The 27,343-nt window shown below is 42.9% G+C and overlaps 1 protein-coding gene across 1 annotated transcript; it reads left to right on the forward strand.

The window, feature by feature from the left end:
• The first annotated feature begins 7,939 nt into the window (after positions 1-7,939).
• On the forward strand, positions 7,940-25,776 carry LOC145407494 (zinc finger MYM-type protein 1-like). The gene is made up of 3 exons (XM_080278423.1): positions 7,940-8,083; positions 12,978-13,089; positions 24,527-25,776. Exons 1-3 carry the CDS (start codon positions 7,940-7,942, stop codon positions 25,774-25,776), a joined length of 1,506 nt encoding a protein of 501 aa, XP_080134549.1.
• Positions 25,777-27,343: the final 1,567 nt, after the last annotated feature.

The raw sequence follows: 27,343 nt of genomic DNA on the forward strand, positions 1-27,343 counted from the left end.
TGACCAGTCATTATTTTCTGTTATATATTTAACCCATTATATACACTAAAGTCTTATTAAATAATTTTCTTACTACAACTGGACGATGTAATGGAGTTCAGGAAAGACTTCTTGTGACGGCTATGTTAAAAAAAAAAAAATCAAAACTTACACATACAACAAATGCCTAAATTGAAAAGAAACAGGGCATATTTTCCTGGACGTTCAGCTTATGATTTTAGCTTGCTGAGGAGAAATCTTTCTACAACAACAAAAACAACAAAAATAAATTTTCAAAAACATAAAAATTCAGCCACTTGTGGCCTACTGGAACATCCAACATACAAAGAGATTTGCAAAATTATATACCGCACTTACCTGTACTTAGAGAAGCTGAATCAAATATAGGGACAAATTTTCCTCTAAAAGCCACGGAGCTTTGTAAAACTGTTATTTTTGTTTTCAATTGTCACTTAGGAATGATCACAGTGACCTGAATAAATAATCATAACACATGACAGATAAGTAAAGTGTACCAAAACGCTGCCACAAGACTGACAACAAAGTGTGCAGCAACACGGTGCCACAAGACTGACAACAAAGTGTGCAGCAACACGGTGCCACAAGACTGACAACAAAGTGTGCAGCAACACGGTGCCACATGACTGACAACAAAGTGTGCAGCAACACGGTGCCACATGACTGACAACAAAGTGTGCAGCAACACGGTGCCACATGACTGACAACAAAGTGTGCAGCAACACGGTGCCACATGACTGACAACAAAGTGTGCAGCAACACGTGCCACAAGACTGACAACAAAGTGTGCAGCAACACGGTGCCACAAGACTGACAACAAAGTGTGTGGCAACACGGTGCCACATGACTGACAACAAAGTGTGCAGCAACACGGTGCCACAAGACTGACAACAAAGTGTGCAGCAACACGGTGCCACATGACTGACAACAAAGTGTGTGGCAACACGGTGCCTAATGACTGACCACAAAGTGTGCAGCAACACGCTGGCAAAAGACTGGCAAGAATGTGTGCAGCAACACAGTATCACATGACTGACGACAAAGTGTGCGGCAACACGGTGCCACATGACTGGCAACGAAGTGTGCAGCAACACGGTGCCACATGACTGACAACAAAGTGTGCGGCAACACGGTGCCTAATGACTGACCACAAAGTGTGCAGCAACACGGTGCCACATGACTGACAACAAAGTGTGCAGCAACACGTTGCCAAAAGACTGGCAACAATGTGAGCAGTAACACGGTGCCACATGACTGGCAACAAAGTGTGCAGCAACACGGTGCCACATGACTGACGACGAAGTGTGTGGCAACACGGTGCCACAAGACTGACAACAAAGCGTGTAGCAACATGGTGTCACATGACTCACGGTGAAGGTGCAGGGCAGGGGCAGGTGAAGCCGGAGCGGGACTCTCACGGCCTGGACCAGCAGCTGATCACTGAATGCTGACTCCCTCCCACGAACCTTATATAGACACTGCCAGCTAGAGAACACCTCCCTTCTCACCACACCAGCCACTAACCACCTCCCCTCTCACCACACCAGGCAGTTAACTCCTACCCTCCCATCACACCAGCCAGTGTATACTTCCCCTCTCACCACACCAGCCACTGAACACCTACCCTCTCACCAAACCAGTCACTGAACACCTCTTCTCCCACCACACTAGCCACTGAACTCCTCTCCTCTCTCCACACCTGTCAATGAACACCTTGCATGCTGTATTCTCCTCTTCAACTACGACTGACGACAGTATCCTTGGGTCACAGTAACATAAACATTTAATTATGATGCTGACATTGTATTCAGTGGAGGTGTTCATAAAATATTATACGATCTGAAGCGTGCAAGGTATCAAATTTTACACATAATTATTTATAAGTTACGATGAAACTAAAGGTATTTAGAGTCCTTGAATGAAGGTAACTGTATATTGTGCCTTTGAATGCCAAGCTTGTGGGCGGGGGATGGTGGAAGTGGAATGTATTGGTGTAGCGACGAGGAAGGATAGACTGAGATTGCTTGGGTGTGTTGAAAGGATGGAAGACGACAGTTGGGTACGGAAGGTGAGACTTGTGAACGTCGAGGGTAGGGTTACGAGAGGCAGACCAAAAACTACATGGGACAAAGTCATAAAATGTGACCTCAGGGATAAGGGATTGAATAAGGAGGCTGCCAGATATCGAGCAGCGTGGAGAGCCACCATCATTTGACCAGGTCCAATACATCCAAGAATTTTGGAGCCCTTATAAACGATACGATATAAACGGTACGACTGTATTGTGTTACGAATGTATAAAACCATGTGGTCGTCATTTTCATCCATACCTTGATTCCTGCTAATTAATATTCTAGGAGGACTCCATAAAGAGCAACAGGAATGCACAAAAACAGAATACCTTGCAACCATTCTTTTGTGACATGAATCACAAATGATCTTTCCTTGCCTTGGAGAGAATAAGAGGTCCACGAGGTAACCCCTTTTGTGGCAAAAACTGTAGAGTGATTGCCTTTTCCTAGGGAGATAAGTGGCACAGGAAACATTCTGTTTCTGTGCTATACGAATGCAGCAACGGCTACATAGTAACTGTGATTCTTCCATCATCACAAAATAGGGAATACTTCACACCCACCATCCTGTAGCAAGAACTGCAGAGGTAATGATACCCACATCATTCAGATTGTGTCAGGTACAAGGTGCCTTGTAACTCTTCACACTAATACTTTATTTCTGTGTTTAGTTGTGAGAATGATCTTGGGGACTCATCCAAGGGAGAACCTTTACTGTTTTACCCCAAGAAGCACTCACAGAACAAAGGTTTGATAAAAGGTGACTCTATAATATGTGACATTCAAAATGGTTTCCTGTTACCTAGGAAACTATTTACTTCTCTGAATGGAAACGATATAACCAAATGACTCCTGATGGTTTCTTGGGTTAAGTTTTTCCAGTCGGATGGGACCGGTAAAGGTTTCCATCTGAGGGATGGTTGTGTGTTATTCCTGATATAATTCCACTCAGGAGCTTGTGAGGTTGGTCGCACTCACCTTTAATGTATGGAATGAGTAGCCTAAGCTCGGACCCTTTACTCCTAACGGAAAATAATCAATGTTATATAATCTCCCATTACTTACAAGTTTTACTCAGTAATGACCAGAAGCTTGTATTTTTCTTTTTTCTTTTTTTTTTCTTGTTGGGGGGAGGGGAGGTTTCCCCGATTCGTTCATCAGTTCTGTTTCTTCGGGTTCCTTTTCAGCACGATGAAATGGAACATGACCTGTTAAACTCTAGGTTAGGTCTGCACCAACGTTTGTCATTTTATGTCACTGTCTTGGGCCTAAAGTTATTTAATGGAGATTGTATTTATGTATATCGTATCCACGCAATTTTCAGATCATTGTTACCAGTATTTATCGTTGGTGACTACACTCTGTAATGTGGGATGTGGGCTAACCCCATGTATCAGTTATTCGTGTTTCAGTTATAAGTAGCCATAAACTGATCACATATAAAGACTACTGGTGTTCCATAAATGTCCACAAAGTGATGACACCTAACATACAGGTGTCTATGAGTGTCTGTATATTATTGGGGTTTCCTTAAACATTTGCTCCCCCATTTTTAATCATATATGATCGTTAACCCAAGGCCTTTCTGTGAAAGGAGCCTAATAATTCCTTGACGCCTACGACCTCCCTTCTCAGATGTGGCAGTCGAAGGCAAGCGGGTAATGAAAGGGAACAAGTGCCATGAATATGTAAAACTTATCATCTCTCGTTGATACACCTTTCTATGTGCCCATTAACTGTGCTGCAGTCACACGGGCAGGTATTTATACAACTGAACTAACGCGATCATTATGTCTGATCTATGATCTGTTGTGGACAGTACTGAGTTCGGCAACAGACTTAGCTAATCTTTACCTTTGTCCTCTATGCACTGAAGTTATGTTAGGTTGTTTGATACGGTACTACTAAATAGTGAAGAATATTTAGGTAATTTTAAACATTTAGCAATTTATATTTTATATTTCCATTTAATATTCTGTGTTCCATTTGTCATTTTCTTGATTATTTCACCCTGCCCAGGAACTGATGTAAAATACGTTTTACAGAAACTGATATTGTATGTTTTTTTACAATGAAACTCTTAACTTCATTGAGCCAATCAAAATAAAGTAGCTGGAAGTGAAAAACCTGGATTAACAAGCCTATTCAATCAAATAAGTATTAAACAATAAGGAGATTAACTATGTTACTTTCACCTCGAGTCGCAACAGAATTTCCTGTGCTTCAGTCACAATAATTAGTCATGGTTTTGTTGGTAATCTGTAAATACAAGGCAGCTGCTAAATTGCTGACGGATGTAAATTTACACATATCTTGGTTAGTGCAATGCTACTCAAGATGTATGTCATGCAATATTGCACATAGTTTAGTAAGGAAGTTCAGTGATATGGTCATATTTTAGTATCCCTCACACCAGGACCTACAAAGGTATATTGTAATTGTAGAAGCCTTGGTGCTTGACTCAGCAGAATAAGGAGAGCAAGATAGAGAAGATCCATGTAATTCGTAAATGTTCGCAATTCGTACATTTTGCTCCTAGATGTGTTAGGACCACAATTTAATGTTGCCGTTAGAAGAACAAAACCTTCGTGTGCCATGTAATTTCATTTTACCATTAAAAGAACAATGCCTTTATGTACCCGGTCATGACGAACCAATCAGTTTTCAATCACACAGAAATTAAAGAATCTTTTAACTTTCACCAAACAGCGCAGATTTCATTGTTACAACCTAACAATGTACACACAGCCACAGTGACAATTATTTACAGTTCAGTAATTCAAAGCCGTTAAATTTTGCCAGACACTAGGATCACACACGGCAATTGGGAGAGAGATGAATGTGATCTGGTGTGCCTACTACAGGGATGGCTTTGTTACAAACACTAAAGCTGGTGCCGCCTTCATTTGCAGAGAACGCACCCAATGTTTCTGGCTCCCTAATGGAGCCTCCACACTCCAAACTGAGCTTGTTGCCTGCCATTGCAGCAGCGCTGAAAGATGCCCTCCATACCACCCCCTCATTGATCATCATCATCCATACTGACTCGACATCTGTAGTACACGCCCTAAGGCAGCACTCACCCTCTGACAATGTCCACCTAATTACAGACGTCTTTGCCACTTCCCAACAAATCCGGAGAACAGAGGGATCCATTACGATCAGCTGGGTCCCCAGTCATGTCAGAATTAAGGGCAACGAACGAGCTGGCAAACGCCGCCAAACAGGCCACAACGCACCCCGATCTGGACATCGACATCCAAACCAGTCTCTCCCAAATCAAATGGCTCATGAAGAAACACACGGCTGCCCATAGCCATGAAGACCTTCAACTGCATGTGCAGCTCTGCTCCCCATCTGCTACCTGGTTCGTACAAGTCACAAACTATAAATAGCTCCCACTACCACTCCCCAACGACAACCAACTACTCATCTACCTCTGTCGCCTCTGACCGGGGTACTTGTGCTACACCGAGCTAAACGCAGCTGACAACCCCCCCCTCACTGAATGTGACCAATGTAAAGCTATCACCCCCCTCCACCTCCTACATTACCTGCTCTGCTGCACTGCCATATCCCATCTTCAGGTAGAACCCCCTTACCCCAACCCTGACATCCCAAGATCCCAAGCGGCAGCCCTTTCTCTCCAAACACTCTGCAGTTCCGCTGCCAGACTCATTGCCTCAACACCATACAGCAGTCAAGCCGCAATGGTGTGCAGCATGGCACCTCCCAGGTAAGGAACATAAAGAAGACGCAGAAGACACTGAGTGTGGTGGGAGGACCCCCACTGGAACCATCATGCTCCCACGCTTTGTCTTCCCTCATATGACTCACAAGCTTAACGCCACTGACCAGGCTAATGTATGGCTCGGCCTCCACTACAGGTGGAGGAAAACTACAAACGAACGAATGAACGGTGTGTTTTAGTCAAAGAAACATATTTTTTCTTCGATGTAATGTGTCTGTCATATTAACCTCTGCTGGCGCCAACCAGCAGAGTTAATGATCGTGCATGAAAGGGAAATATCATAATGCTAAAAACTAGGAGCTATCATGACAATGCACAAAGGCCACAAGTATGTCGTTCATGTCTTCAAAGTTCTCCAGTCTAAAGTTACTGTAATACTAGTTAGCTTAACATAGGAATTGTAACTATATACATTATTTTACCATCGGTCACTTACTGTATATAAAATTAAAAGGAAAGTAAGAGACAACCATACGGTAATATTAAATTCATGTATTTTCGGAGCTGGTGCAGAAAATATCTGCAGTAATTCACAAATCATCTCAATGTATTTTCAGATCTGTAGCTCCAGACTCTAATTTTGGTCACACGTAAATATGCAGAACAGCAGTCAAGTGGAGCCGAGGTGAAGGATGATTGGCTGTGAAAGTCTGCTTGGCCGTCTGCCACAAGCAGCCCCACCTGGTCTTGGCCCCATCAGTCACGACCTCAACCACCAGCACCAACACACTCGACAGGAAGCCCATCCCCAGCACTGCAAACATTCCCTGAAATGTGAGAATGGCAGTGATGACAGTTAACAACTTTACTTGCATGGCATAGTGTATAAATGCATTATCACCAATGGCAGACCATTTTGCCCTACTTTGGAGAAACCTTTCGAAGTGGAGGAATTTGACTGAAGTAGTTAACCCCTTTTTAGTGCAAAAGGTGGAACCCAAGATTGCCAGTCCTTTTCAAAAATATTTAAACATGAAGAAATCCTAGTTCAACATACATTCATTTCTAGATGTCTAGAAGTAAGAGTAAGAAAGGCAGAACGAGGAAGACAGTTGTAGAATTCACAAATTCCATACACTAATGATAGGATATCGTTAAGTCTTGCATTAGAGAGTAGGATTTCCTGTTGTTGTTGTTGTATAGATTTGTCCAACTATAATAGTATGGACCCGGGGTCAGAGTGGAGAGCCCACCAGATTTAACTGAAGTTAACATGGAGCATCCTCTACGAGAAACTGCTGGGGCTGGTTAATTTGGAAAATAAATTTGGGTCCGTCTGTTTGAGACGGCCTAAGAGAATGTCCGGGTCAAGGGCCATCTTCATGATGTTATTTATTTCTGCTTTGTTGATGGTCTTGCGAGGGCTGAGGTGAGGTTCAGGAACTGTGGACATGGAGGGTGTAGTGCTTTCAGTATCCATCTCGGCTGGTGGCGGTGGTCTTGGCTGTTTCCCCCTCTTCCTCTTCAATATCGGAGGTGGCAAGGGAGAGGTACGTGCCTCCTCGGTGGGTTGGAGGTTGACGACAGCAGCAGGAATTGGTGAAGGGGAGGAGTGGTCGCCTTTGTCCTGTAGCAGGCGGTAATCATCGTCAGTGTCCATGGGCGGGTCAGAGGTGGTTCAGGAGGAGGCAGTTGCTCTGTTTAGAGGTGCATCAAGCTGCAACCTTTTCCGCGGTGATGTGCGGGGTTTGGGGGGCTGCAGTGTGGTGGTATGATGCTCCTGACGAGGGGCTGGCCGAGCATCACGAGCGAAGCTCTGAGAGATGACAAGGCGTGGCAGCCTGTTCTTCTCAAAGATTTGGGGGAGTAGAATGAGCAGCGCCGCCTTATCATCGCCGCAGAACGCCTTCGCAGTCGCAATGCACATAGCGACGATCGTGTCCACACCTCCAGGATATCGGGGATCATCAGGTTGGCGTCCTTGGGCTGCGGGGCGCCGCCGTGCATGAGCAGTGCCCTGCACAGCCGCACCTCTCGGCCCGGTGACGCCCTTAGCCTCGGAACCCTTCGGTGTCTGGATGATGTGGAAATCGACCATCTCGCCCTGGCCTAACGAGAGCGAGGGGCGCCGTGAAGAGGGAGCAGCAATCCCTGAGCAATGCACGAATACATCGGCACCAGTATCCTGGCGCTGAATGAACCCATACTTCGCCCTGATGCTGTACCACTTCATGGTGCCAGTGATGGAATGCACTCCTCCTTCAGGCCCGATGCTGCCAGTATCAGCCCCCCTCAATGGGTCGTGAGCTGTGGCAGAAGAAGAGGCCATGCTGGAGAGAGGAGATGTTGCTGCTACCTCTGCTGGACACGAACCAGTATGATTTATAAAAAAAAAAAGATCAGGGTGGGTGTATGGTCATATATTTCATATTTGCTCATTTACGCATTGAATTAATTATTTATTTATCTGCAGAAACGTCAGCGTGGAAAAAATTATGCAAATTTACCATAGGGGAAATGAAAAGAGACAGTAAGTACTTCGTATACTACACCTTCAGACAGAGTGACACAGAAGTATGAGGGTAGAAGTCTACACCTGCAGCAGGGAAGGGCACACAAAACAAATGGATACTTGATTTGACCAGATGTACCGTGACCTAACCTCACTTCACCTCACCTCGCATGAACTTACCCCCTAAACCAAAGCAAGCCTCTACAAAAAATGTTATTCTGGCGGATACTGCTTTATATTAATTTTGTTAACAGTTAATCACATTTAAAATTACCATAGCCTTTGTTTACCTTCTTCTCATATGTACCGGAAATTAAGCATAATACATTTACATTTCTTTTATGGGAGCTTTTTGACCTTGCTAGTATCTTAAAACCTGTCCAGTAAGTGTGGAATCATTGGATGCTTTGTGATGGAATAAGCCACCACTCTGTTGGGCCGTCCTTACACTATACTTATGCCGGAAGGTCCTAGTTTCCAAGTCTTTTAGATACTGTCCTTTACCAAAATTTTATTACAGGTTTTACTTGGAATTTTATATACAAAACTAGAACTGCTTGATTGGCTATTTTTGAAAGCTACATATTTATTAAGTTTTTCAGTAAGTGAACTACATCAAGAAATTTTTCACTGAAAGGGAGGACATGGGTCCTTTGGCAGGTTTCTTGTTCTGCCCTTCTAGGTTATGAAGGTAATCAGGGATAAAGATGTCCTGAAGACAATCTATCTATCTATCTATCTATAGCCAGACACCCTAATCCCACAAAGGGTGGCCACAGACAAAACGCCTCCAAGTCGCTCTGTCACCCACCATTTGACTACCCTCCCCCCAACTCACCCCGCCCTCCCTCATATACCTCTCAACTCCATCCCTCCACCTCATCCTCGGTCTACCCCTCTCTCTTCCTCCCTCCACCTCCCCTACATACACCCTCTTAGTCAGTCTTTCATTCTCCATTCTCTCCACATGTCCAAACCACCTCAGTGTATTTCTCCTAATCTTCTCAACCACATCCACATCGACCCCACAACGTTCCTTCACTTCTTCATTCGTCAACGTTTCCCTCCATGTCACTCCACATGCTTCTCTCAAGTAACTCATTTCCACTGCTCTCACTCTTGACTTGTTCCCCTCTTGCAAGGTCCATGCCTCGCTTCCATACGTCAGGGTAGGGATCACAATACTATCATGCAGTGACTTCTTAACTTCCATACTCACCTCCCTATTTCTCATCACTGCTTTCAGTGAGTCAACAACCTTCCTTCCCTGCTGTACCCTTTCACGCACTTCATCCCCCAGAGTTCCATCCTTACTCATCACGCTACCCAAGTACTTGAATGCACTCACATTCTCCATATCCTCACCATCCAGCCTCACTGTACATTCTGTGACTTCATTCCTCTCAAGCACCATAACTTTACATTTGTTTACATTAACTTTCAGCTTCCTCCTCCTACACACTGTCCCAAATTCATTCACCAAACCATGCAACTCCCATTCATCTTCACTCAACAATACTGTATCATCAGCAAACAGCAGTGCCGGAATCTTCCAAATCTCACCCTCATTCATTAGAGCCACCCCCACATCCACTGCCCTACCTTGCACCTCCTTTACAACCCCATCCATGTATATATTAAACAGCCATGGAGACATCACACAACCCTGTTTCAGTCCCATATTGAGATCAGAGAACTCACTCAGCTCACCATCGACTTGCACCGTAGCCCTAGCTCCTTCGTACATACTCTTCACAGCACTCAACAATTTCCCCTCCACTCCATGTATTCTTAATACCTTCCACATACCTTGCCTATCTATTCTGTCATAAGCTTTCTCCAAGTCCATGAAGGCAGCATACACTTTCTTTCCCTTCTCTAGATACTTCTCCACTAAACATCTTAGAACAAATATCTGATCTACACACCCTTTTCCCTTCCTAAATCCCCCTTGTTCTTCTCCAACTAGTTCCTCTCTCATATGCCTAACCCTATCAATGAGTATTCTACCATATATTTTACCAGTCACACTAAGAAGGCAAATACCCCTATGGTTACCACATACTTCTCTCTCCCCATTTCCTTTGTATAAAGGAACAATTATACCTGATTTCCAGTCCTCTGGAACTCTTCCCTGTTCCCAAGCCAGTCTACACAACTTCCATATCCACTCCACAACAATCTCACCCCCATACCTAAGCATTTCACCACACACTCCATCAATTCCTGAGGCCTTTCCCAACTTGATCTTCTTCATTGCTTCCACTACTTCCGCCCTACTGATCTCTTCCTCCCTCCTCTCATTTCTTCTTCTCCCAGTCATTCCCCAACCACTTCTACTCGAACTGCTCTCACTCTCTACATTCAACAAATCCTCAAAGTGCTCCTTCCATCTCCTCAATTTCTCTCTCTTCTCCACCAACACTCTATTATTCCTATCTTTCACTCTCCTACTATTTCCCCTTTCACACTGCCTTACTTTCTTTACCTCCTTCCAAAACAATTTCTTACTCTCCCTCCATTTCACACTCAGATTCCTCCCAAACTCTTCATCCACTTTCTTCTGACTCTCCTTCACCAGTCTCTTCATCTCCCTTCTCCTGCTCACATATACCTCTCTCTTCTCTCTCTCATCTTCTCCCCTACGTCTACTCGCTAACCATTCACTATATGCCTTCTTCTTTTCTTCCACAGCTCGTTTCACCTCATCATTCCACCATGCTGTCCCTTGCACACCCTTGCATCTCCTCCTCACTCCACAAACCACCTCACACGCTGCGCCTATCTCTTCCATGAATATATTACATGCGTCTTCCACCCCTTCCATCTGCTCTATCCCATACCTTCCCAATCTTTCTTCCACTATGCTCTTATACTCTGCCATTTTCTCCCTATCTTGCAAATTCTCCACTCTTCTCACAGGGGCTGTTTCCTCCTGTCTTTCCCTTCGTCTCCTCAACCATGAAGACTAAGGTATATAAAAAATCTACAGGCATGTCTATGTGCATTGTTAATGGAGCCATCACATTAAAGGGGATATCTATGTACTTAGGAGCATATAGGGTTTCATACCCCGAATTTCTAGATGAAGAACTACAAATGATTCAGAGCAAAGAGAGTAAACTTAAATATCCGTTGAGCATCCTAACCTGGTGTCATAATACAGCAAGAAAACGTTTTTCTGGAAGCAAAACTGATAGGCCAGAACGCCAAGCCATCAGGAAAAGATTACAATATCAGAGTTTCCCTGAATCTGAGACGGCCAATCAAAACAAGACTGTAAAGAAATTCTAGAGATAACTGTGCTACCCACAGGCCAGTCAGAGGTAATCATTGACTGGTGAATTAATTTACTCATACACCCATAGATAAGTGAGTGAATTACCTTTCGACTAAGAAGTGACAGGAAGGCTTAACCATAGACTGGCAGGTGAAAGGATATTGCTACACAGGCTACCTATACACCGGTGAGTGAGAGGGAGGCTTACCCACAGACTGGAGAGTGAGAGGACGGTGTGAACAGTGATAATCTTGGGCAGGTTGTTACACACGGTGGCGTTCCCTTGTGAAAACCTCATCCATCTCTCGTAGAGGCCCGACTGAACAAGGGCTGATGCTCTGTACACACACACACACACACACACACACACACACACACACACACACACACACACACAAAATATGCATTAAGTCCTTGTGATAAGTCGTTTTTCAGTAGTTTTCATTTTCTCAACCTCTTAATTAAGATAACGTATGTTTATTCAAGTTTTGCTATCTCTGACCGACTTCTTCATATTTTTTCGAACTTAAGAAATTAGGTCTAACATTCATCAGCGACTTCGGTACTAGGCGACTCCACCAGTATTAATAAAATCGTGCGGTAGTAAACAATAATCCTTGGGTGATATAATGGTTAAGGGGTAGATTACAGGAATATTGATAGTAAAGAACTGACGTCTTCAGTCTGTTGATTTTATTCTTCTTTGTTTATTTCTGCCATCTCTTAACTATTTTATTCCCTTTGTGAAAGTTCTCTAATAATAATAGAAATCATGACGGCTATTCCCAAACTGAGAAGCACCTCAGCAAATGGCATGCATAAATCATATCTTTATCATCTTACTTAGCCATGATTTTCACCCTTCTACAGTGACTAGCAACATATTCTAGTGTTGATCTCTTGTTAAACCTCAGGACTGAATATTAAGAGCTGGTAATTTTAGGCCAAGGTAGAGTAAATGGGGTAAAGTAATCACCATACTGAAGTGATCAAGACTGAGTCGGGATGGGGTTAGGAACAGTTTAGGGATTGGACGAACTAAACCTGTGCCGGGGAGATGTACAGGAATCGTCTGTTATTACACACACTTTACTCTAACTTTACCTAAAATCACAATCCCTTCATATTCAGTACCGAGATGTTAAAATATGGTGCGAGTCAAGGATAAAATGGAAAGACTTGGAGCCATAGCACTCTCTTTTTCTGGCATTGAGCTACGTGAATTAAGCAACAAAATGGACGAAAACTTGGGACAGGTTAATGTAAAACGATTATAGTAAAGATATCACCATACTGAGAGGGATAATATGGAACTGGGAATAGTTTAGTTATTCGACAAATTAAACCAGTTTCGTGGAGCTGAATACAGATCTCAGTTATAATTCCATCCCCCCTCCCCATCAGGTAACTTGTCTCTTAAGCCCTACCTCCTTCCTGAAGTCGTGGTCTCGCTCCCCACTCACTCCCGGGACTGTTAGGGAGGACGGGAGGAGTATGAAAGACAAGTTACCTGGAGGTGGGTATAGCTGCAATAGAATACCAGGGTTCCTTTGACCATATAAGGGCTATATTAATGCAATACTTACATGATATTTAACCCTGGAATCAGTGGACTGTTCTTCTGAGCCAAAAGGCTAAGATGAGATTGGGCGTAGTTGGTGCGGGACACATAGAAGTCACAACGACCTGGAGTAGTAGTAGTAGCAGTAGTAGTATTTTAGTAGTAGTAGTATTTTTGGTATAATTATTATTATTATTATTATTATTATTCTGCCTGTCGGTGACTGTAAAATGAGTGATAAGCCAAATGGTTTCCTGTACACGAGGAAACCATTTACTACAATGGATGGTATCCATATAACCAAATTTTGGCACCTGGTGGTTTAGTGGGTAATTATGGCGCTCCATTCGGATTGATCAGGTGAAGGTTTATATCCAAGGGGTGGTTGAGGTTTACTGCTCACGTAATGCCACTCAGGGATAAGTGAGGCTGGTCACTCATCTTAAATGTCAGGACCAACTTGCCTAGCCCCGGGCTCCTACCTCCTCATGGAGTAATGTAGGGTTGGATGATGATAATGATGATGATGATGATGATGATTATCATTATTATTATTATTATTATTATTATTATTATACTAATGACTGTTGCTGAATCAAGGCACGCTAAGACTCCGGTGCTGTTCCTCCATCACTTTCCTCCTCTGACGTCCTCATGGCTGACATTAAAATTTCTTCATTTGGTGTAGCTTCGTGATTTTCCATCTGGCCGATTTATTCCACACATTACAATTACGCTTCAGTATCCTGATGCATGTTATTAAAGCAATCTATGACGATATCAAAACGAGTGTGGTGACATACAAAAGAATGTTAATGTGTATTTTACAAAATAAATTGCTGACAAAAAGGAGCTACGAAGCCAACGATGCAACTTTGAATACAGCCCAAAGTCTTTATCTTCTCCTGGAGTATAAACAACTATACTCGGTCTCCATCCAGGTTCCCAACTGTTCCATTGCCTAAACATGAAGGGGGAAACGTATTGTTACATCCCCAGTCGCACACTGCTACAAGCACCAACATCAATAGTTCAGGATAGGAAGGATGCTGCCTAGTGAGTTGTTATTCCTATGGTCAATCTTTCGGTGTACAGCACACAAGATCAGCCCAGGCATTGTAAATAAACACTGGCTTCTTAAGTTCGCGGTCTTTATTCACCAAATAATTACACTTAATGCTTGCCAACTACACGTTACTGTTTTCAAAAGCCCTGGAGCTATACAATCTTCACCAACTGCAGTTACATTTAATGCTTGCCAATTTCACTTCACTGCTTTCATACGTACAACTGCACTGATCTTACACTGAACTACAATTAAACTGAATTGAAAACTGACTGAAACTACTCTAGTTTCTTCCCCATCCTTCTAGAAGCTTGCATTACACTCGATTCTTCAAGTGTACTCTAGCTTCCTTAGTTGCCAAATCATAGACATCCAAAATATGCCAGAGTTTTCTTACTCTGCATAACACTGAATTATTTAGCATACAAACTGAAATAAGATCACATAATTTAACAATCACATATAAAAAACATTATAAAGAAAAAGAGCACAAACATTAATGTACAACTTACAAAACATCTCTGCTCACAAACAGCAGTCTAACTGGAAACTCTGACTTGCAAGAGTGAAAACACAAGAAACGCTGAGAAACTTCCAGTAAATCCTACTTCTCAACACTGCCCTCTCACTGGTCCTTTGTCGTGCTGATAAAATTACACAATATACACAAACATAATCGTTAATCCTAATGAAACATCTAATTGTATACAAAAAAATAATCCTTCAACTTATCAGGTCTTCTCCCATGCCGCTTCCGACAACGTCCTTGCTCTTCCAAACAGTCCACTCCTCCTGGAATGTCTTGTTCCTCTCCATAATTCACTCCTTCCTTGTTCTTCAGCTCCGTAGTCCTCCTCAACATCCTTGGCTGCGGGTGAGCATGATTCCTCAGAGACGTCACAGCTGTACCGTCTTGGGTCATGGTACTGCCACAGACGGTTCACGTGTACCAACTTTGGACGAGACTTCCTGCCTCTCTGAATACGGTATGTTGCGTCTGATAGGCGGTCCAAAACGGTGTAAGGCCCGTCCCACGGCCTCTGCAGCTTCTGTGACTGTCTCTTCTTCTGCAGGGGATTGTATAACCAAATTTTGTCATCATCCTTGAAGCTCACCTCACCTCCCTAGGCATCATACTTGCACTTCATCACTTTGCTTGAAAACTTAAGGGCTCCCCACACTTAATGATATACTCAGCTAGCCTTTCCTGAAGATGCTTCACATAGCTGGAGGTGTCTGTAAACAGCTCTTCACCAGGTGGTCTTCCTTTTAACAAGTCAATGGGTAAATGTAACTTGTGGCCCAGCATCAGTTTTGCAGGTATGTAGCAGGCAGACTCACAGGATGCAGACTGATATGCCATCAGCAATGCATGTAATTTCTGGTTACATTCCATTTGTCCCTCAATGCAGTACTTGGCCTGTTCCTGACCCAGAGTCCAGTTGAATTCCTCCACCATCCCATCTGATTGAGGCCTTGGTGTGGTTGTCTTTGTCTTCTTGATCCCCTATACCTTGCAGCGCTCACAAAACACAGCAGACTCGAAGTTTCTACCCTGGTCTGAATATAGCTCTTGTGGCAACCGAAAACGACAGAATTGGTCAACCAACACCTGAGCAACAGTTGCACCCTCTTGATCGGGGATGGCATAGTCTTCTGGCCACTTTGTGAAGTAGTCCATGGCAACACATACATACTGGTTTCCTCTTTCAGCGAGTGGCAAAGGTCCAGCAATGTCCACCATGACACTTTCCATCGGTGTATCCATTTGGTACAGCTGGAGAGGGCCGCATCCACGTTTCTTGGGTCCCTTCACTGGCCCGACACCACTCTTCAGCATCCTGATGCACGCCAGTCCAGTAGAACCTCTGTTGCAGCCAGCTTAGAGTGTTCTTCATTCCCAGGTGCACACTAGTGATCTGGTTATGGGACTCATCCAAGATCTCGGACCTCATTTCTTCACAACTATCAGTTGCCAATACTTGCTGAGGCCATCAGGTGTCACCCACTGATGCTGCAGTAGTCCGTTGTTCAAACGAAGAAGGTTCCACTGACTCCAATAGCTCTTAGTCACAGGGCTGAATCTGGAAACCACTTGCCAAGATGGTCACACTGTACTCCGCTGCAGCCAGTCTAGCACTGGTTGTAAATCTGCATCCTCTTCAAGTCTTCATCTGACACTGGCCCTGTCACTACAATATGGTGGCGTTTCTTGCTATGATTCCCATTTCTACTACACTGCTTGCCGTCTGTTCCAACTTCTCGCACACTATTCATCAAGGTTCTCTTGCATTTCCTCAGTGGTGGGGCTACTTGGGAAAAACTGGCTGGTTGTTGCCCCTTGTCATCAGCCTTTAATAATTTACCCTCATCCTTCTTGTCTTCTGCAGCCTTCTTCTTGCCATCCTTCTCATTTGGACAATCATAGCTGAAGTTTCCCACCTCACCACATGCTCAACACCCATTTGTTGCAATCGTGGGTTTCCTTGCACTCTTCCATTTTTGGTCCTTTTTCCATTTGTAACAGTCCACCTTTTTGTGTCCTGGCTTCTCACAGAACCAGCAACCTCTTCCGATCTACTCTTGTTCTTTCTTCCACTTACAGCAATCCACTTTCTGATGTCCTGGCTTTCAACACTACCAGTAACTTCCTACAAATTTTCCCACTTCACGTACCTGCCCCTTTCTTGCCTTGAATCCCACATTATGACCTGCCTGAAAAGTGGACATACTGGACCTGATGTAAGATTAGAATTCTAGAGGCCTGGGTAGTTCTTCTTGCATGCTCCTGGGTTGTGCCTGCATCACTTGCATTTTCAACTCTCCACTATCAAGAGCATCGATGAACTGGTCCCTCAGAAGAATAGCCAATAAGTTAAGTGCTACTCCAGGGTACACCCTTGTTTGCCATATTCTCCAGGTTATGAGCATGCTGCTGTAGGGATTCGACTTGAGCCTGTACGCAGCTCCGGAATCTTGGCCTGTAAACCTCAGTCTGGTACTTGGTCCCATATCTGCACTCCATTACTAAGGACTGTTAACTGTTCCTTTCGTCTATTGCCATCAGGGCAATAATTTCCATTGTGGCACCCTTGAGGCTAGTAGCAAGCTGCACTGCCCTCTGCCTATCATCTCAACCATTCTGATCAGCAAGTAACTCAAATTGCACACGGGAAGCTTCTCATGATACTTTACCATCAAATTCGTAAGATTTCCTTTTAATTGTACCCCCAGTATAGCCATGCACTTCACTGGTTTGGGACCCCAAAACTTGGGCATCATAGTTAAGTCCAGGACTTAAAACTCCTACATTCTGATTATCCAGCCCTGTAATGCTACCTTTAGATGCCTGGGATCCATCAAGATTCACCATATGCTTTCCATTCTTTTCATATGCTCCGTGTACACTAGCCTGAGGTTCAGCAGTGCAATATTTCTCTACAGCCTAAATTTTCTCACTGATTACCTTCAAATGGTCGACTACATGCTTCTACTGGTTATCTACATGCTTTCAGCATTCCATCACTATTCCCTCACTAACCTTCAGCTGGTTGTCTACATGCCAACTGCAGTCCATCACATTATTGCTTACCTCATACTTCTGCTGTCATAGCTCAGTGTATACATCCTCCTTCAACTGTTTTTGTTCTTCCTTCACGTCCTCCATGAAAGCATCTAGCTGTCCTTGCATCCTCAGTTGCAAATCTCTCTGTTGCTCCTGTAATGCTTCTTGAAGGTGCTTTCTGTTCTTCGTTCTGTGCCTGTAATTATTCTTAGAGTTCTTTCTGTCCTTCATTCCATGCTTGTAATTGTGCACGTTGTGCCTGTAATTGATCTTTGAGTTCTTTCTGTCCTTCATTCTGTGCCTATAGTCCTTCATTCTGTGCTTGTAGTTGTACACATTGTGCTTGTAATAGCTTCAAGATGCAGCCAATGACACCTCGTCATGCCTAGCCTGGCTTCACATCTGCACACCTTGTGTCTCCATGTCAAAAGTTGACTCACTGAAGCACTTTCTAATGATCCACACTCCTTACACCACAGTTACATTCCCAGTCTCACACTGCCACAAGCTCCAACAGCAGTAGATCAGTATAGAAATGATGCTGCTCAGTGAGTTGTTCTTCCATATGGTCAGCCTTTTGGTGTACAGCACACAAGATCTGTTTTTAGGGTAGCTCTACATTGAGTGGCAAGCCAAATGATTTCCTGTATAACAAGAAAAACATTTACAATGCTGGGTGGTAACCTTATAACCAACCAACATGTGTTCCCTATGTGATAACAAGTGGGTTTGCGGAGGGTTAGTGCTCCTCCCTGGAAAACAACTAACTAAAATTACGAACAAGAAGCCTCGGACCAGACTGACCAAAAGGTAGCGACTAAGGATCGCACAAAGAACTTGGTACGGATGAATGTAAGTGGTGTAAATGATGAGGTGAAAGAGAGATTGTCCAGGTGCTTGAAGATGTAAAAGTGGAAGTATGTGGATTAACTGAAACTAAATGGGAAGGTGAGAGTTTGAGAAAATGGGAGTATGGCTGGGGTATATATGTGGGAGTAGGTGAGAATGAGAGGACAAAGGAAGGAATGTGTATTGTTGTGAGTAACAGATGGAAGGAGAATATAAGAGAGTATGGATCAGTTGGATCAGGACTGTGTGGGTAAGACTGAAAGTTGTACTACAAATGTGGGCTATTATGTGTGTGTATGTGCCAACACATGATCGTACAAGCAAAGTAAGAGAAGAGTTCTGGACAAATGTGGAAGTGTGCATGGAAAAGTTTGGAAGGAATGAGAGAGTGTTTTTGACTGGAGATATGAATGGAAAAGTAGGGAATGGGAAGGTGGATGGAGTAGTTGGTGAGTGGGGTGTGCCTGCAGAGATGGATGAGAATGGCAGTGCTTTAGTGTGCATTTGTGCCGGGAGGGGGTTGGCGATAGCTAATACCCTCTTCGGCAGAATTAAAATTCAAATTAAATGTAGAAATAGAAGAAGGGAAGGACGGGAGGAAGCAATACATACAAGGAGGGTGGAAAAGTTACAAGAGGATGGATAAAAGGCAAAATATAAGAGGGACCTGGAGGAGAGATTGGGTAAATATAGATTGGAGCAAATGGGGGACATGGAAGGTGTGTGCAAGATATTCACAAAAGTAATCTGTGCAGCATGTGAGGTGGTGTGTTGCGTGAAGAGAAGACGAAAGGGGGTGCAGGGAACAGCATGGTTGACTGGAGAGATGAAAGAGGCTGTGTGACAAAAGAGAAAGCATATAATGAGTGGATGAAAAACAGGGGCGTGGAAGAAGTTGAGAGATGGAAGAGAGAGTTACATGCAGAGAGGAAGAAAGAGGTGAAAAGATTAGTAAGAGAGAGTAAGAAGAGAGTGGATGAGGAATTTGGAAGGAACTTGAGTGTAAAGTGGAGGGAATGTAAGAAAATTTTCTGGAAATAGATAAAGTTAGATAGGGTGCCAAAGAAGTTAGCTGGGGAGTGAAAGATAAAAATGGTTGATTACTAGTGGAGCAGGGAGAAAAAGTGAGCAGTTGGAGAGAACAATTTAAGGAATTGTTGAACATAGAGAATGAAAGTAATGCGAGTATAAGTGGCTGGGGAATGGCTGGGAGAAGGAGGGATGTGAAAAGAAAGGAAGAAATCAGTAGAATGAAATATGTGCAAGCATTGGGAAGCGTTTACCAAGACACTGACTGCTTTGGACATAAGGGGTGCTGTGGTTGTGACCAGTGGCACATACTAGTATATTTGCACCCAGTCGCTTAAGGTGGGCCAATTACACTCGGTTCACAGACTACACACAAATCCCAAGCCACAACAACACTACAATCACACTCACAAGCACTTCACACCCTACATATAGTCTCTACCAGACATCCTAAGCCACTGGGTAGAGATACATTGGCTGTATCGTCCCTACTTCGGTAGGGATAGGCCAGTCCTGCGGAGGACGTCAACGGCTTATATATATATGTGTGTGTGTGTGTGTGTCCAACTCTGGGCACAGGCTTCACAGCCTGCTCCCATGCCCCAGCAGTCCTCCTACATTCCATTCATTTCTCCATGTCACCATTCGGCACTAACACTCACCATCCATATTGAATACATGCTAGGGCTGTCTCATACAGGACTGGTGTATTGGTATTAGTGGAGATATTTTTATGACATGTCGGAGGGTCTTCTGGTAGATTAGTAGAGCATGCTTTTATCAAATTCAAATCCTTAAATTGTGTCCTGCCTCAGCGGGGATTTGAACCTGGGTCCAGTAGGACTGCAAGCCACTTTTCTACCGACTGAGCCACCGCCTCCCCCACAGACTATGGGTTAATGCTTGCCAACTTCACTGTTTTCACAAGTCCCAGAGCTATATTAAAAAACACGAGAACACTGAGAAACTTCGAGTAATTCCTGTTTCTCAACAATAGTTTGTCCAAAAGCCTGTCCGGCCTGACAATCGAAGATGAATAGAGAAAGCATTTGGATATGAACAATTTAGATCTGTACAAAAAAAAACTGGCCTTCGATTCAACTGCATCTAATTCACATTTAGAGCATGTCTGAAATTTTCTTCCTTAATGCCTTATACTAAGAAGAATCATCTATTGGCAGAACAACATAACAAGCTTTGCTTGGCAACATTTTACAGCAGAGGAAATTGAGAAGTAGGACAGGTGAAATATTAGCCCAACTTTTCTTCCAAACCATATACGTACATCATCATCATCATAATCTATGTCCAGATGCGTAAAAATAATAATAATAATAATAAAATTACATTTTCTTGCCTAGGTCATTACCTCCGCCAAAGGATTTGGAGGAGGTTGTGCATTCAGTCTTATTTGTCTGTCTGTTTGTTTGTTTGCCTACAAGATACCTCAAAAAGTAAATAATGGATTTCAATGAAAGTTTGTGGATATGTGGGCCAAAGGCGAACTAAGAGTTCATTAAAATTTACAGGCGATCTGAGTTCAATCCCAATTCAGGACTAGTTTTTGTTTGTTTGTCAAAAAGATATTTAAAATACCTTTGGATGGATTTAATTTAATTTTTTTGGACAAGTTGGTCATGGGCAAACGAAGAATTGATAAAGTTTGGGAGGAGATCTAAGCTGTCTGGTATAAACGTTGGAGAAGGTATGTGCTCTCTGAGTGCTGTCTAGTTTCTGACTAAATCACGCCACATCTGGTTCAGGTACAGTCATACATAAAAAGGTTGGTCTACTTTTTTTACTGGGTCTATTTTACACTTGTGGCAGATCTGTCACTTCCCTTCTTAACACGTCATATAGTAAGAATCAACCCTAAGCAAGAGAAAAACACCGTCTCATTCAGTCTAGGAGTATTGACGAATGCATGAAAATGGTAGAAGTGGTGAAATATTATATAAACATTTATCATCGACTGTACATCCAGTCACGTCCAAAGAGCACATTCGCAATTCATTCAGGCAACTGTAGGTCCGTTAGACCGAATCTGGTTATGTGATATCAGTTAAGGCCCATTCATAGTAATTCTGGATTAGTTTTATCCTTTTGAGTCCTTCAGGCTATTCCAAGTGTAAATATGGTACAGCCATGAGTAAATGTTTGTTGAAACTTTCCCACTAGCTGTGGCGATGGACAGTGTTATATATATATATATATATATATATATATATATATATATATATATATATATATATATATAAATATATATAAGTAATCCCTCCACTACCCGATGCAATAGAGCCAAAAGCATGTCCGGAAAGTGAGCCCCAGCCTCCTGAACTTGTACTTATGGACCCTAACCTACCCTGACTCAGAAAAACACCTATACAACTCCCTACTGGACATGCATAGCACCATATATATATATATATATATATATATATACTGTATATATACAGGTATATATATATATATATATATATATATATATATATATATATATAAGTAATCCCTCCACTATCCGATGCAATAGAGCCAAAAGCATGTCCGGAAAGTGGTCCCGTCCGGAAAGTGAGCCCCAGCCTCCTGGATTTGTACTTATGGACCCTAACCTACCGTGACTCAGAAAAACACCTATACAACCCCCTACTGGACATGCATAGCACTTATTTAAGACTCAAATCACACCAATAAAGGATATAAAAGACTGAAATAAATGCAAAAGAACCAGAGAATGAGGTTTTAGAGGTGAGTTTATACAATGTTAAACATTCTGGGTACCGACAACAAGTCCTTGGCTCCTGGACTGGTACTTATGGACCCTAACCTAGCCTAACTCAGAAAAAGACCTCCCTATTGCACATGCATAGCACCTAAGACCCTATTCACGCCAATAAGGGACATAAAAGAGTGAAATGAGGTTTTAGAGGTAAGTATGGAAAATACAGTACAATATGAAACAATCTTGGTACTTACAACAAGTCCCTGGCCATCTCGATGAATAACCCTCCTCCTCTCAGACTCTGACAGTACAAAGGAGTACCTGAAGCACCTGCGGTACACTGTACATGAAGTCTTGCACTAAACTTAGTCATTTGCACTCAGAATTCCATTCTCTTAACACTGCACACTCTGGTCTTACTTGCACTCCATTGCACCTTAATGAAATAAGTGTTGAACTCTGCACTTAAGTCTTTGCACTCATAAATCCATTTTCTTAACATTACACACTGTAGTCTAATTTGCGCTCCATTGAACGTCAATAAAATCAGTGTTGCACTCTACACTTTAGACTTTGCACTCACAATTCTAATTTCTTAACACTACACACTGTTTTCTTCACTGCACAACACTGTAAATTCCCGTGTGGTCTAGTGGAGAGTTCTTGCCGTTTAATCACTGTCAGAGTCTGAAAGTAGATGATGCAGGTGGCCGAGGGGTGCATCACTGGGTCGTGGTGATGGACTACCAGGCAGATGACTCTGAAGACAGGACCAAGCTCACGTTCAGTGGTGACTCCACCGTGCCTGATGTGCTGGGCTGTGGCTCGGAGGATGAGGGTCTGTCTTGGGGAGGCAATGGTGTGGAGCCAGGGCTGGGCACAGCAGGGGTCACGGGTCTGAAAAAGCTGTCAATAGTTGATTGACGCAAGGAATGATGATTTTGGCAGTTAATTATGCGCTGCTTGAAAGTGCACACTTCCTCCACAAGTCCCAAGGGCCCCATCTCTCTGTCGCAGTCCGGGAGTTCCAGGTAGTCGAGAACGAACTCTGCATGTTCCTGGAGTGTGCTCAGCTTGAGGATGGCTGGAGTAGTGTCACGCTGAGAGGAGTCCACGCCATAGTTGCCGTCCTCGTTGGAACCTTCAAGCTGGATACTGACACCTGCAACTGAAGATGCGATCTCGATATCAGACATGGTCTGATACCCAGGATTGCCCTCGTCGTCGTCCAACCACTCACACAGTTAGTCCACGTCAACATTGTCACCATGTGCACATAGACGTGCATGGAAGTCATCCACGTCAAAACGCAGGATATCGTACTCCACATCCATTCCGAGAACCACACGAGACCAACCATTTTCTAGAAGAAGGTGGTAACCTTATAACCAACCAACATGTGTTCCCTATGTGATAACAAGTGGGTTTGCGGAGGGTTAGTGCTCCTCCCTGGAAAACAACTAACTAAAATTACGAACAAGAAGCCTCGGACCAGACTGACCAAAAGGTAGCGACTAAGGATCGCACAAAGAACTTGGTACGGATGAATGTAAGTGGTGTAAATGATGAGGTGAAAGAGAGATTGTCCAGGTGCTTGAGGATGTAAAAGTGGATGTATGTGGGTTAACTAAAACTAAATGGAAAGGAGAGAGTTTGAGAAAATGGGAGTATGGCTGGAGTATATATGTGGGAGTAGGTGAGAATGAGAGGACAAAGGAAGGAATGTGTATTGTTGTGAGTAACAGATGGAAGGAGAATATAAGAGAGTATGGATCAGTTGGATAAGGACTGTGTGGGTAAGACCGAAAGTTGTACTACAAATGTGGGCTATTATGTGTGTGTATGTGCCAGCACATGATCGTACTGGCTCATATATTCAGAATATACAAATTCCGTATTTTGTTTTTGCTGCAAGTTGTTTCAGACTAAAAATAAGAAATTCATAGAAGGAGGTGTAAATGACTGGTCAAACATTAATGCACTGATTCGCAGTCATGAGTGCAGTCCAGACCACTTAAAATCCATGGTGATCTGGAAAGAGCTGCAACTGAGGTTGAAATTGGGCAAAACCATTGACAAGCAAGAGATGTCATTGATGGAGGTAGAAAGAAAGAGGTGTCAGAATGTGCTCACACGCTTAGTGTGCATTATTCATCACTTGCAGAGAGAAATCTAGGTTTTAGAGGATCCTCTGACAAGCTGTATGAGCCAAATAACGGAAATTTCCTCAAAGAATTGGAACTGTTAGCCAAATCTGACCCAGTCATGGATCAACATCTAGCAAGAATTACAAATAACAGCACACACTCACATTACCTAGGCAAGCATATCCAGAACGAGTTGATCCAGATAATAAGCAACAAATTGATGGAGGCCATTGTTATAAAAATCCGCCAGTCAAAACATTTCTCCCTCATACTCGATTGCACCCCAGACATTAGCCACCAGGAGCAAATGTCCATCATTGTTAGGACTTTGAATCTGGAGAACACGCCAGAAATCCAGGAGCATTTCCTTGGGTTTGTGGTTGTGGAGGAGACAACCGGATTAAACTTGTCTACTGTGATACTAGAAAAACTGAAGGAGCTTGATATACCCTTTCAAGATTGCAGGGGTCAAGCTTACGATAATGGAGCAAATATGAAGGGGAAAAGACAAGGCGTTCAAGCTCGACTTCTTCAGAAAAACCCCAGGGCAGTGTATGTTCCATGTGGGGCACATACACTGAACTTGGTAATTGAAGATGCAGCAAAAGTATCAAGGGATGCTGTTGGATTTTTTGGGCATCTCCAGAAATTGTTTACTTTCTTTTCAGCTGCCACACAAAGATGGATTGTTCTCAGAAAACATGTACATCTCACAGTAAAGTCTTGGAGTGACACCAGATGGGAGAGTAGATTGCAAAGCATCCATGCAGTCAGACACCAGGCAACTCAGATCAGAGATGCCCTTGTAGAGGCTCGAGAGAATGTGTCTGATCCTGTTGCCAAAGTGGAAGCCCAGGCTTTAGCAGAGGAGGTCGGATCCTACCGCTTCTTGATTTGTTCTGTTGTCTGGTGTGATATTTTAACTATTGTCAACCAGGTCAACAAACTGCTTCAGTCAGCTTCCATGCAATTAGATGTTGCAATGGATCTGATAAATAAAGCCAAGACCTCCCTTGCACTCTACAGAGAATCTGGTTTTGCTGGAGCACAAACCACTGCCAAAGAGTTGTGTGAAGATTTGAATGTTGAGTCACAACTGAAACAAAAACGGATCAGGAGCACAAAAAGGCATTTTGCTTATGAAGCTGCAGATGAGCCAGTTGGCGATGCTCTCAAGAATCTTGAGATTTCATTTTTTAATGTGGTAGTGGACTCGGCTTTAGGTTCTTTAGAAGAGAGGTGCAGGATAAATTTGGAGTGCTGCTGAAGTTCAACAATTGAGAGAAAATTTCTCATGAATCACTGAAAAGTCAGTGTGCAAAAGTAGAGACGACTTTGAGCTGCAGTGGTGAATCAGATACAAATGGACTTGAACTGGCACAAGAAATTCATAACCTTCCTTAAGTACCACTCAGACAACAGCACTGGAGATGCTCTCTTTAATCCACGAAAAACAACTGGAAGAACTGTACCCCAACCTGTGGATAGCACTTAGGGTAGCTGTGACACTTCCAGTTACTGTAGCCTCCGCGGAAAGAAGTTTCTCCAAATTGAAGCTAATCAAGACCTACTTGCGTTCAACGATGAGTCAGGAACGCCTGAGTGGACTTGCTGTCATTGGCATCAACAGAGAGCTTGGGAAGCATCTCAACTATGATGATGTAATAGACGACTTCGCCTCAAGAAAGTGCAGGAGGGTGAAAGTCTAAATTAATTGCTAATATTCCTTGTTTTATAATGATGATATTCATTATCGCTATTTATAGTATAACATTAGAATATTAAAACTTTCTGTGGATAATGATTACTTATATATGAGAGCCTACAGCGTCTTGGTGTAAAATTCAGACTTATTACCGATTATAATGATATTTTTACTGATGTTACATGTTTTTGTTTCAGTGTTTTTGTTCCAACATATATGTTACTATTCGGCATTTTAGCTATAATTTTTTTCCTTTTCCAATAGTAGTAGCCTAATTCATAATATTACAAAAAATATAATGCTGTAGCCGTTTCGTCACTATGGAGTTATTTGGCAATGACAATTTCTGTTTTTATATATCTGAATAATGATTATATGTAAATTATAGTTTCACTCAAGATATCATTATTTTATTTTTATTCAGAGAATAAAAGATTATGCAGTACAAGTTTTTTACTTTACATTGCTCAGGATAGGGATATAACTTGGGGGATGAATATGTAGGGTAGGGGGAGAAATGCAAACAAAGAGTGGGGGGGGGGGCCTCCAAAGATCCAGCGTAGGGCCTCAGAAAAGCTAGGACCGGCACTGTCGGCAATAATGCGATGAAACCTGTGAAGATGACAGACGACCTTGAAAAAGTTCACTCTGATAAGAAAAGATACTGAGAGAAAAAATACAAGTCGATCAAATTTAAAGACATTTTTCAAAGCATCTGCTACTGTTGATAATTAAGGAGACCTGAAGGCATCGTACAGTATCTCCCTCACCATACCATGGAAAGGAGCATCACATGCAGTTGGTGAGATCATAATTCCAGGTGACTGAAACTGTTATGAAGATTGTTTGCAATGCAATGTAAAGACAGTGAAGAAAATCTGAAATAAATGCTTCTGCACACTGAGGTTAGATGGCCGTCTAGCGGTTATAGCTCGCAAAGACTTGTTGGCTTATACAATCTAACTGTGCAGTTTCTGACAGATGTAAACCGATCACTGTGTGAAGTGTTAAAAATGTGTAAGAGTTTTCTGTTCTGTTTGGCAAACCTACAGCATATTCAAAATTTATTAAGTACAGAAACGTCTGGAGGGCAAAGATGTTACGATTATTCAGGCCAGGACAACTATTA

This window comes from Coenobita brevimanus, chromosome 8 (genome assembly GCF_032717465.1).
Source record: "Coenobita brevimanus isolate Jiangsu-jjx chromosome 8, ASM3271746v2, whole genome shotgun sequence".
Classification (NCBI taxonomy): Eukaryota; Metazoa; Arthropoda; class Malacostraca; order Decapoda; family Coenobitidae; genus Coenobita; species Coenobita brevimanus.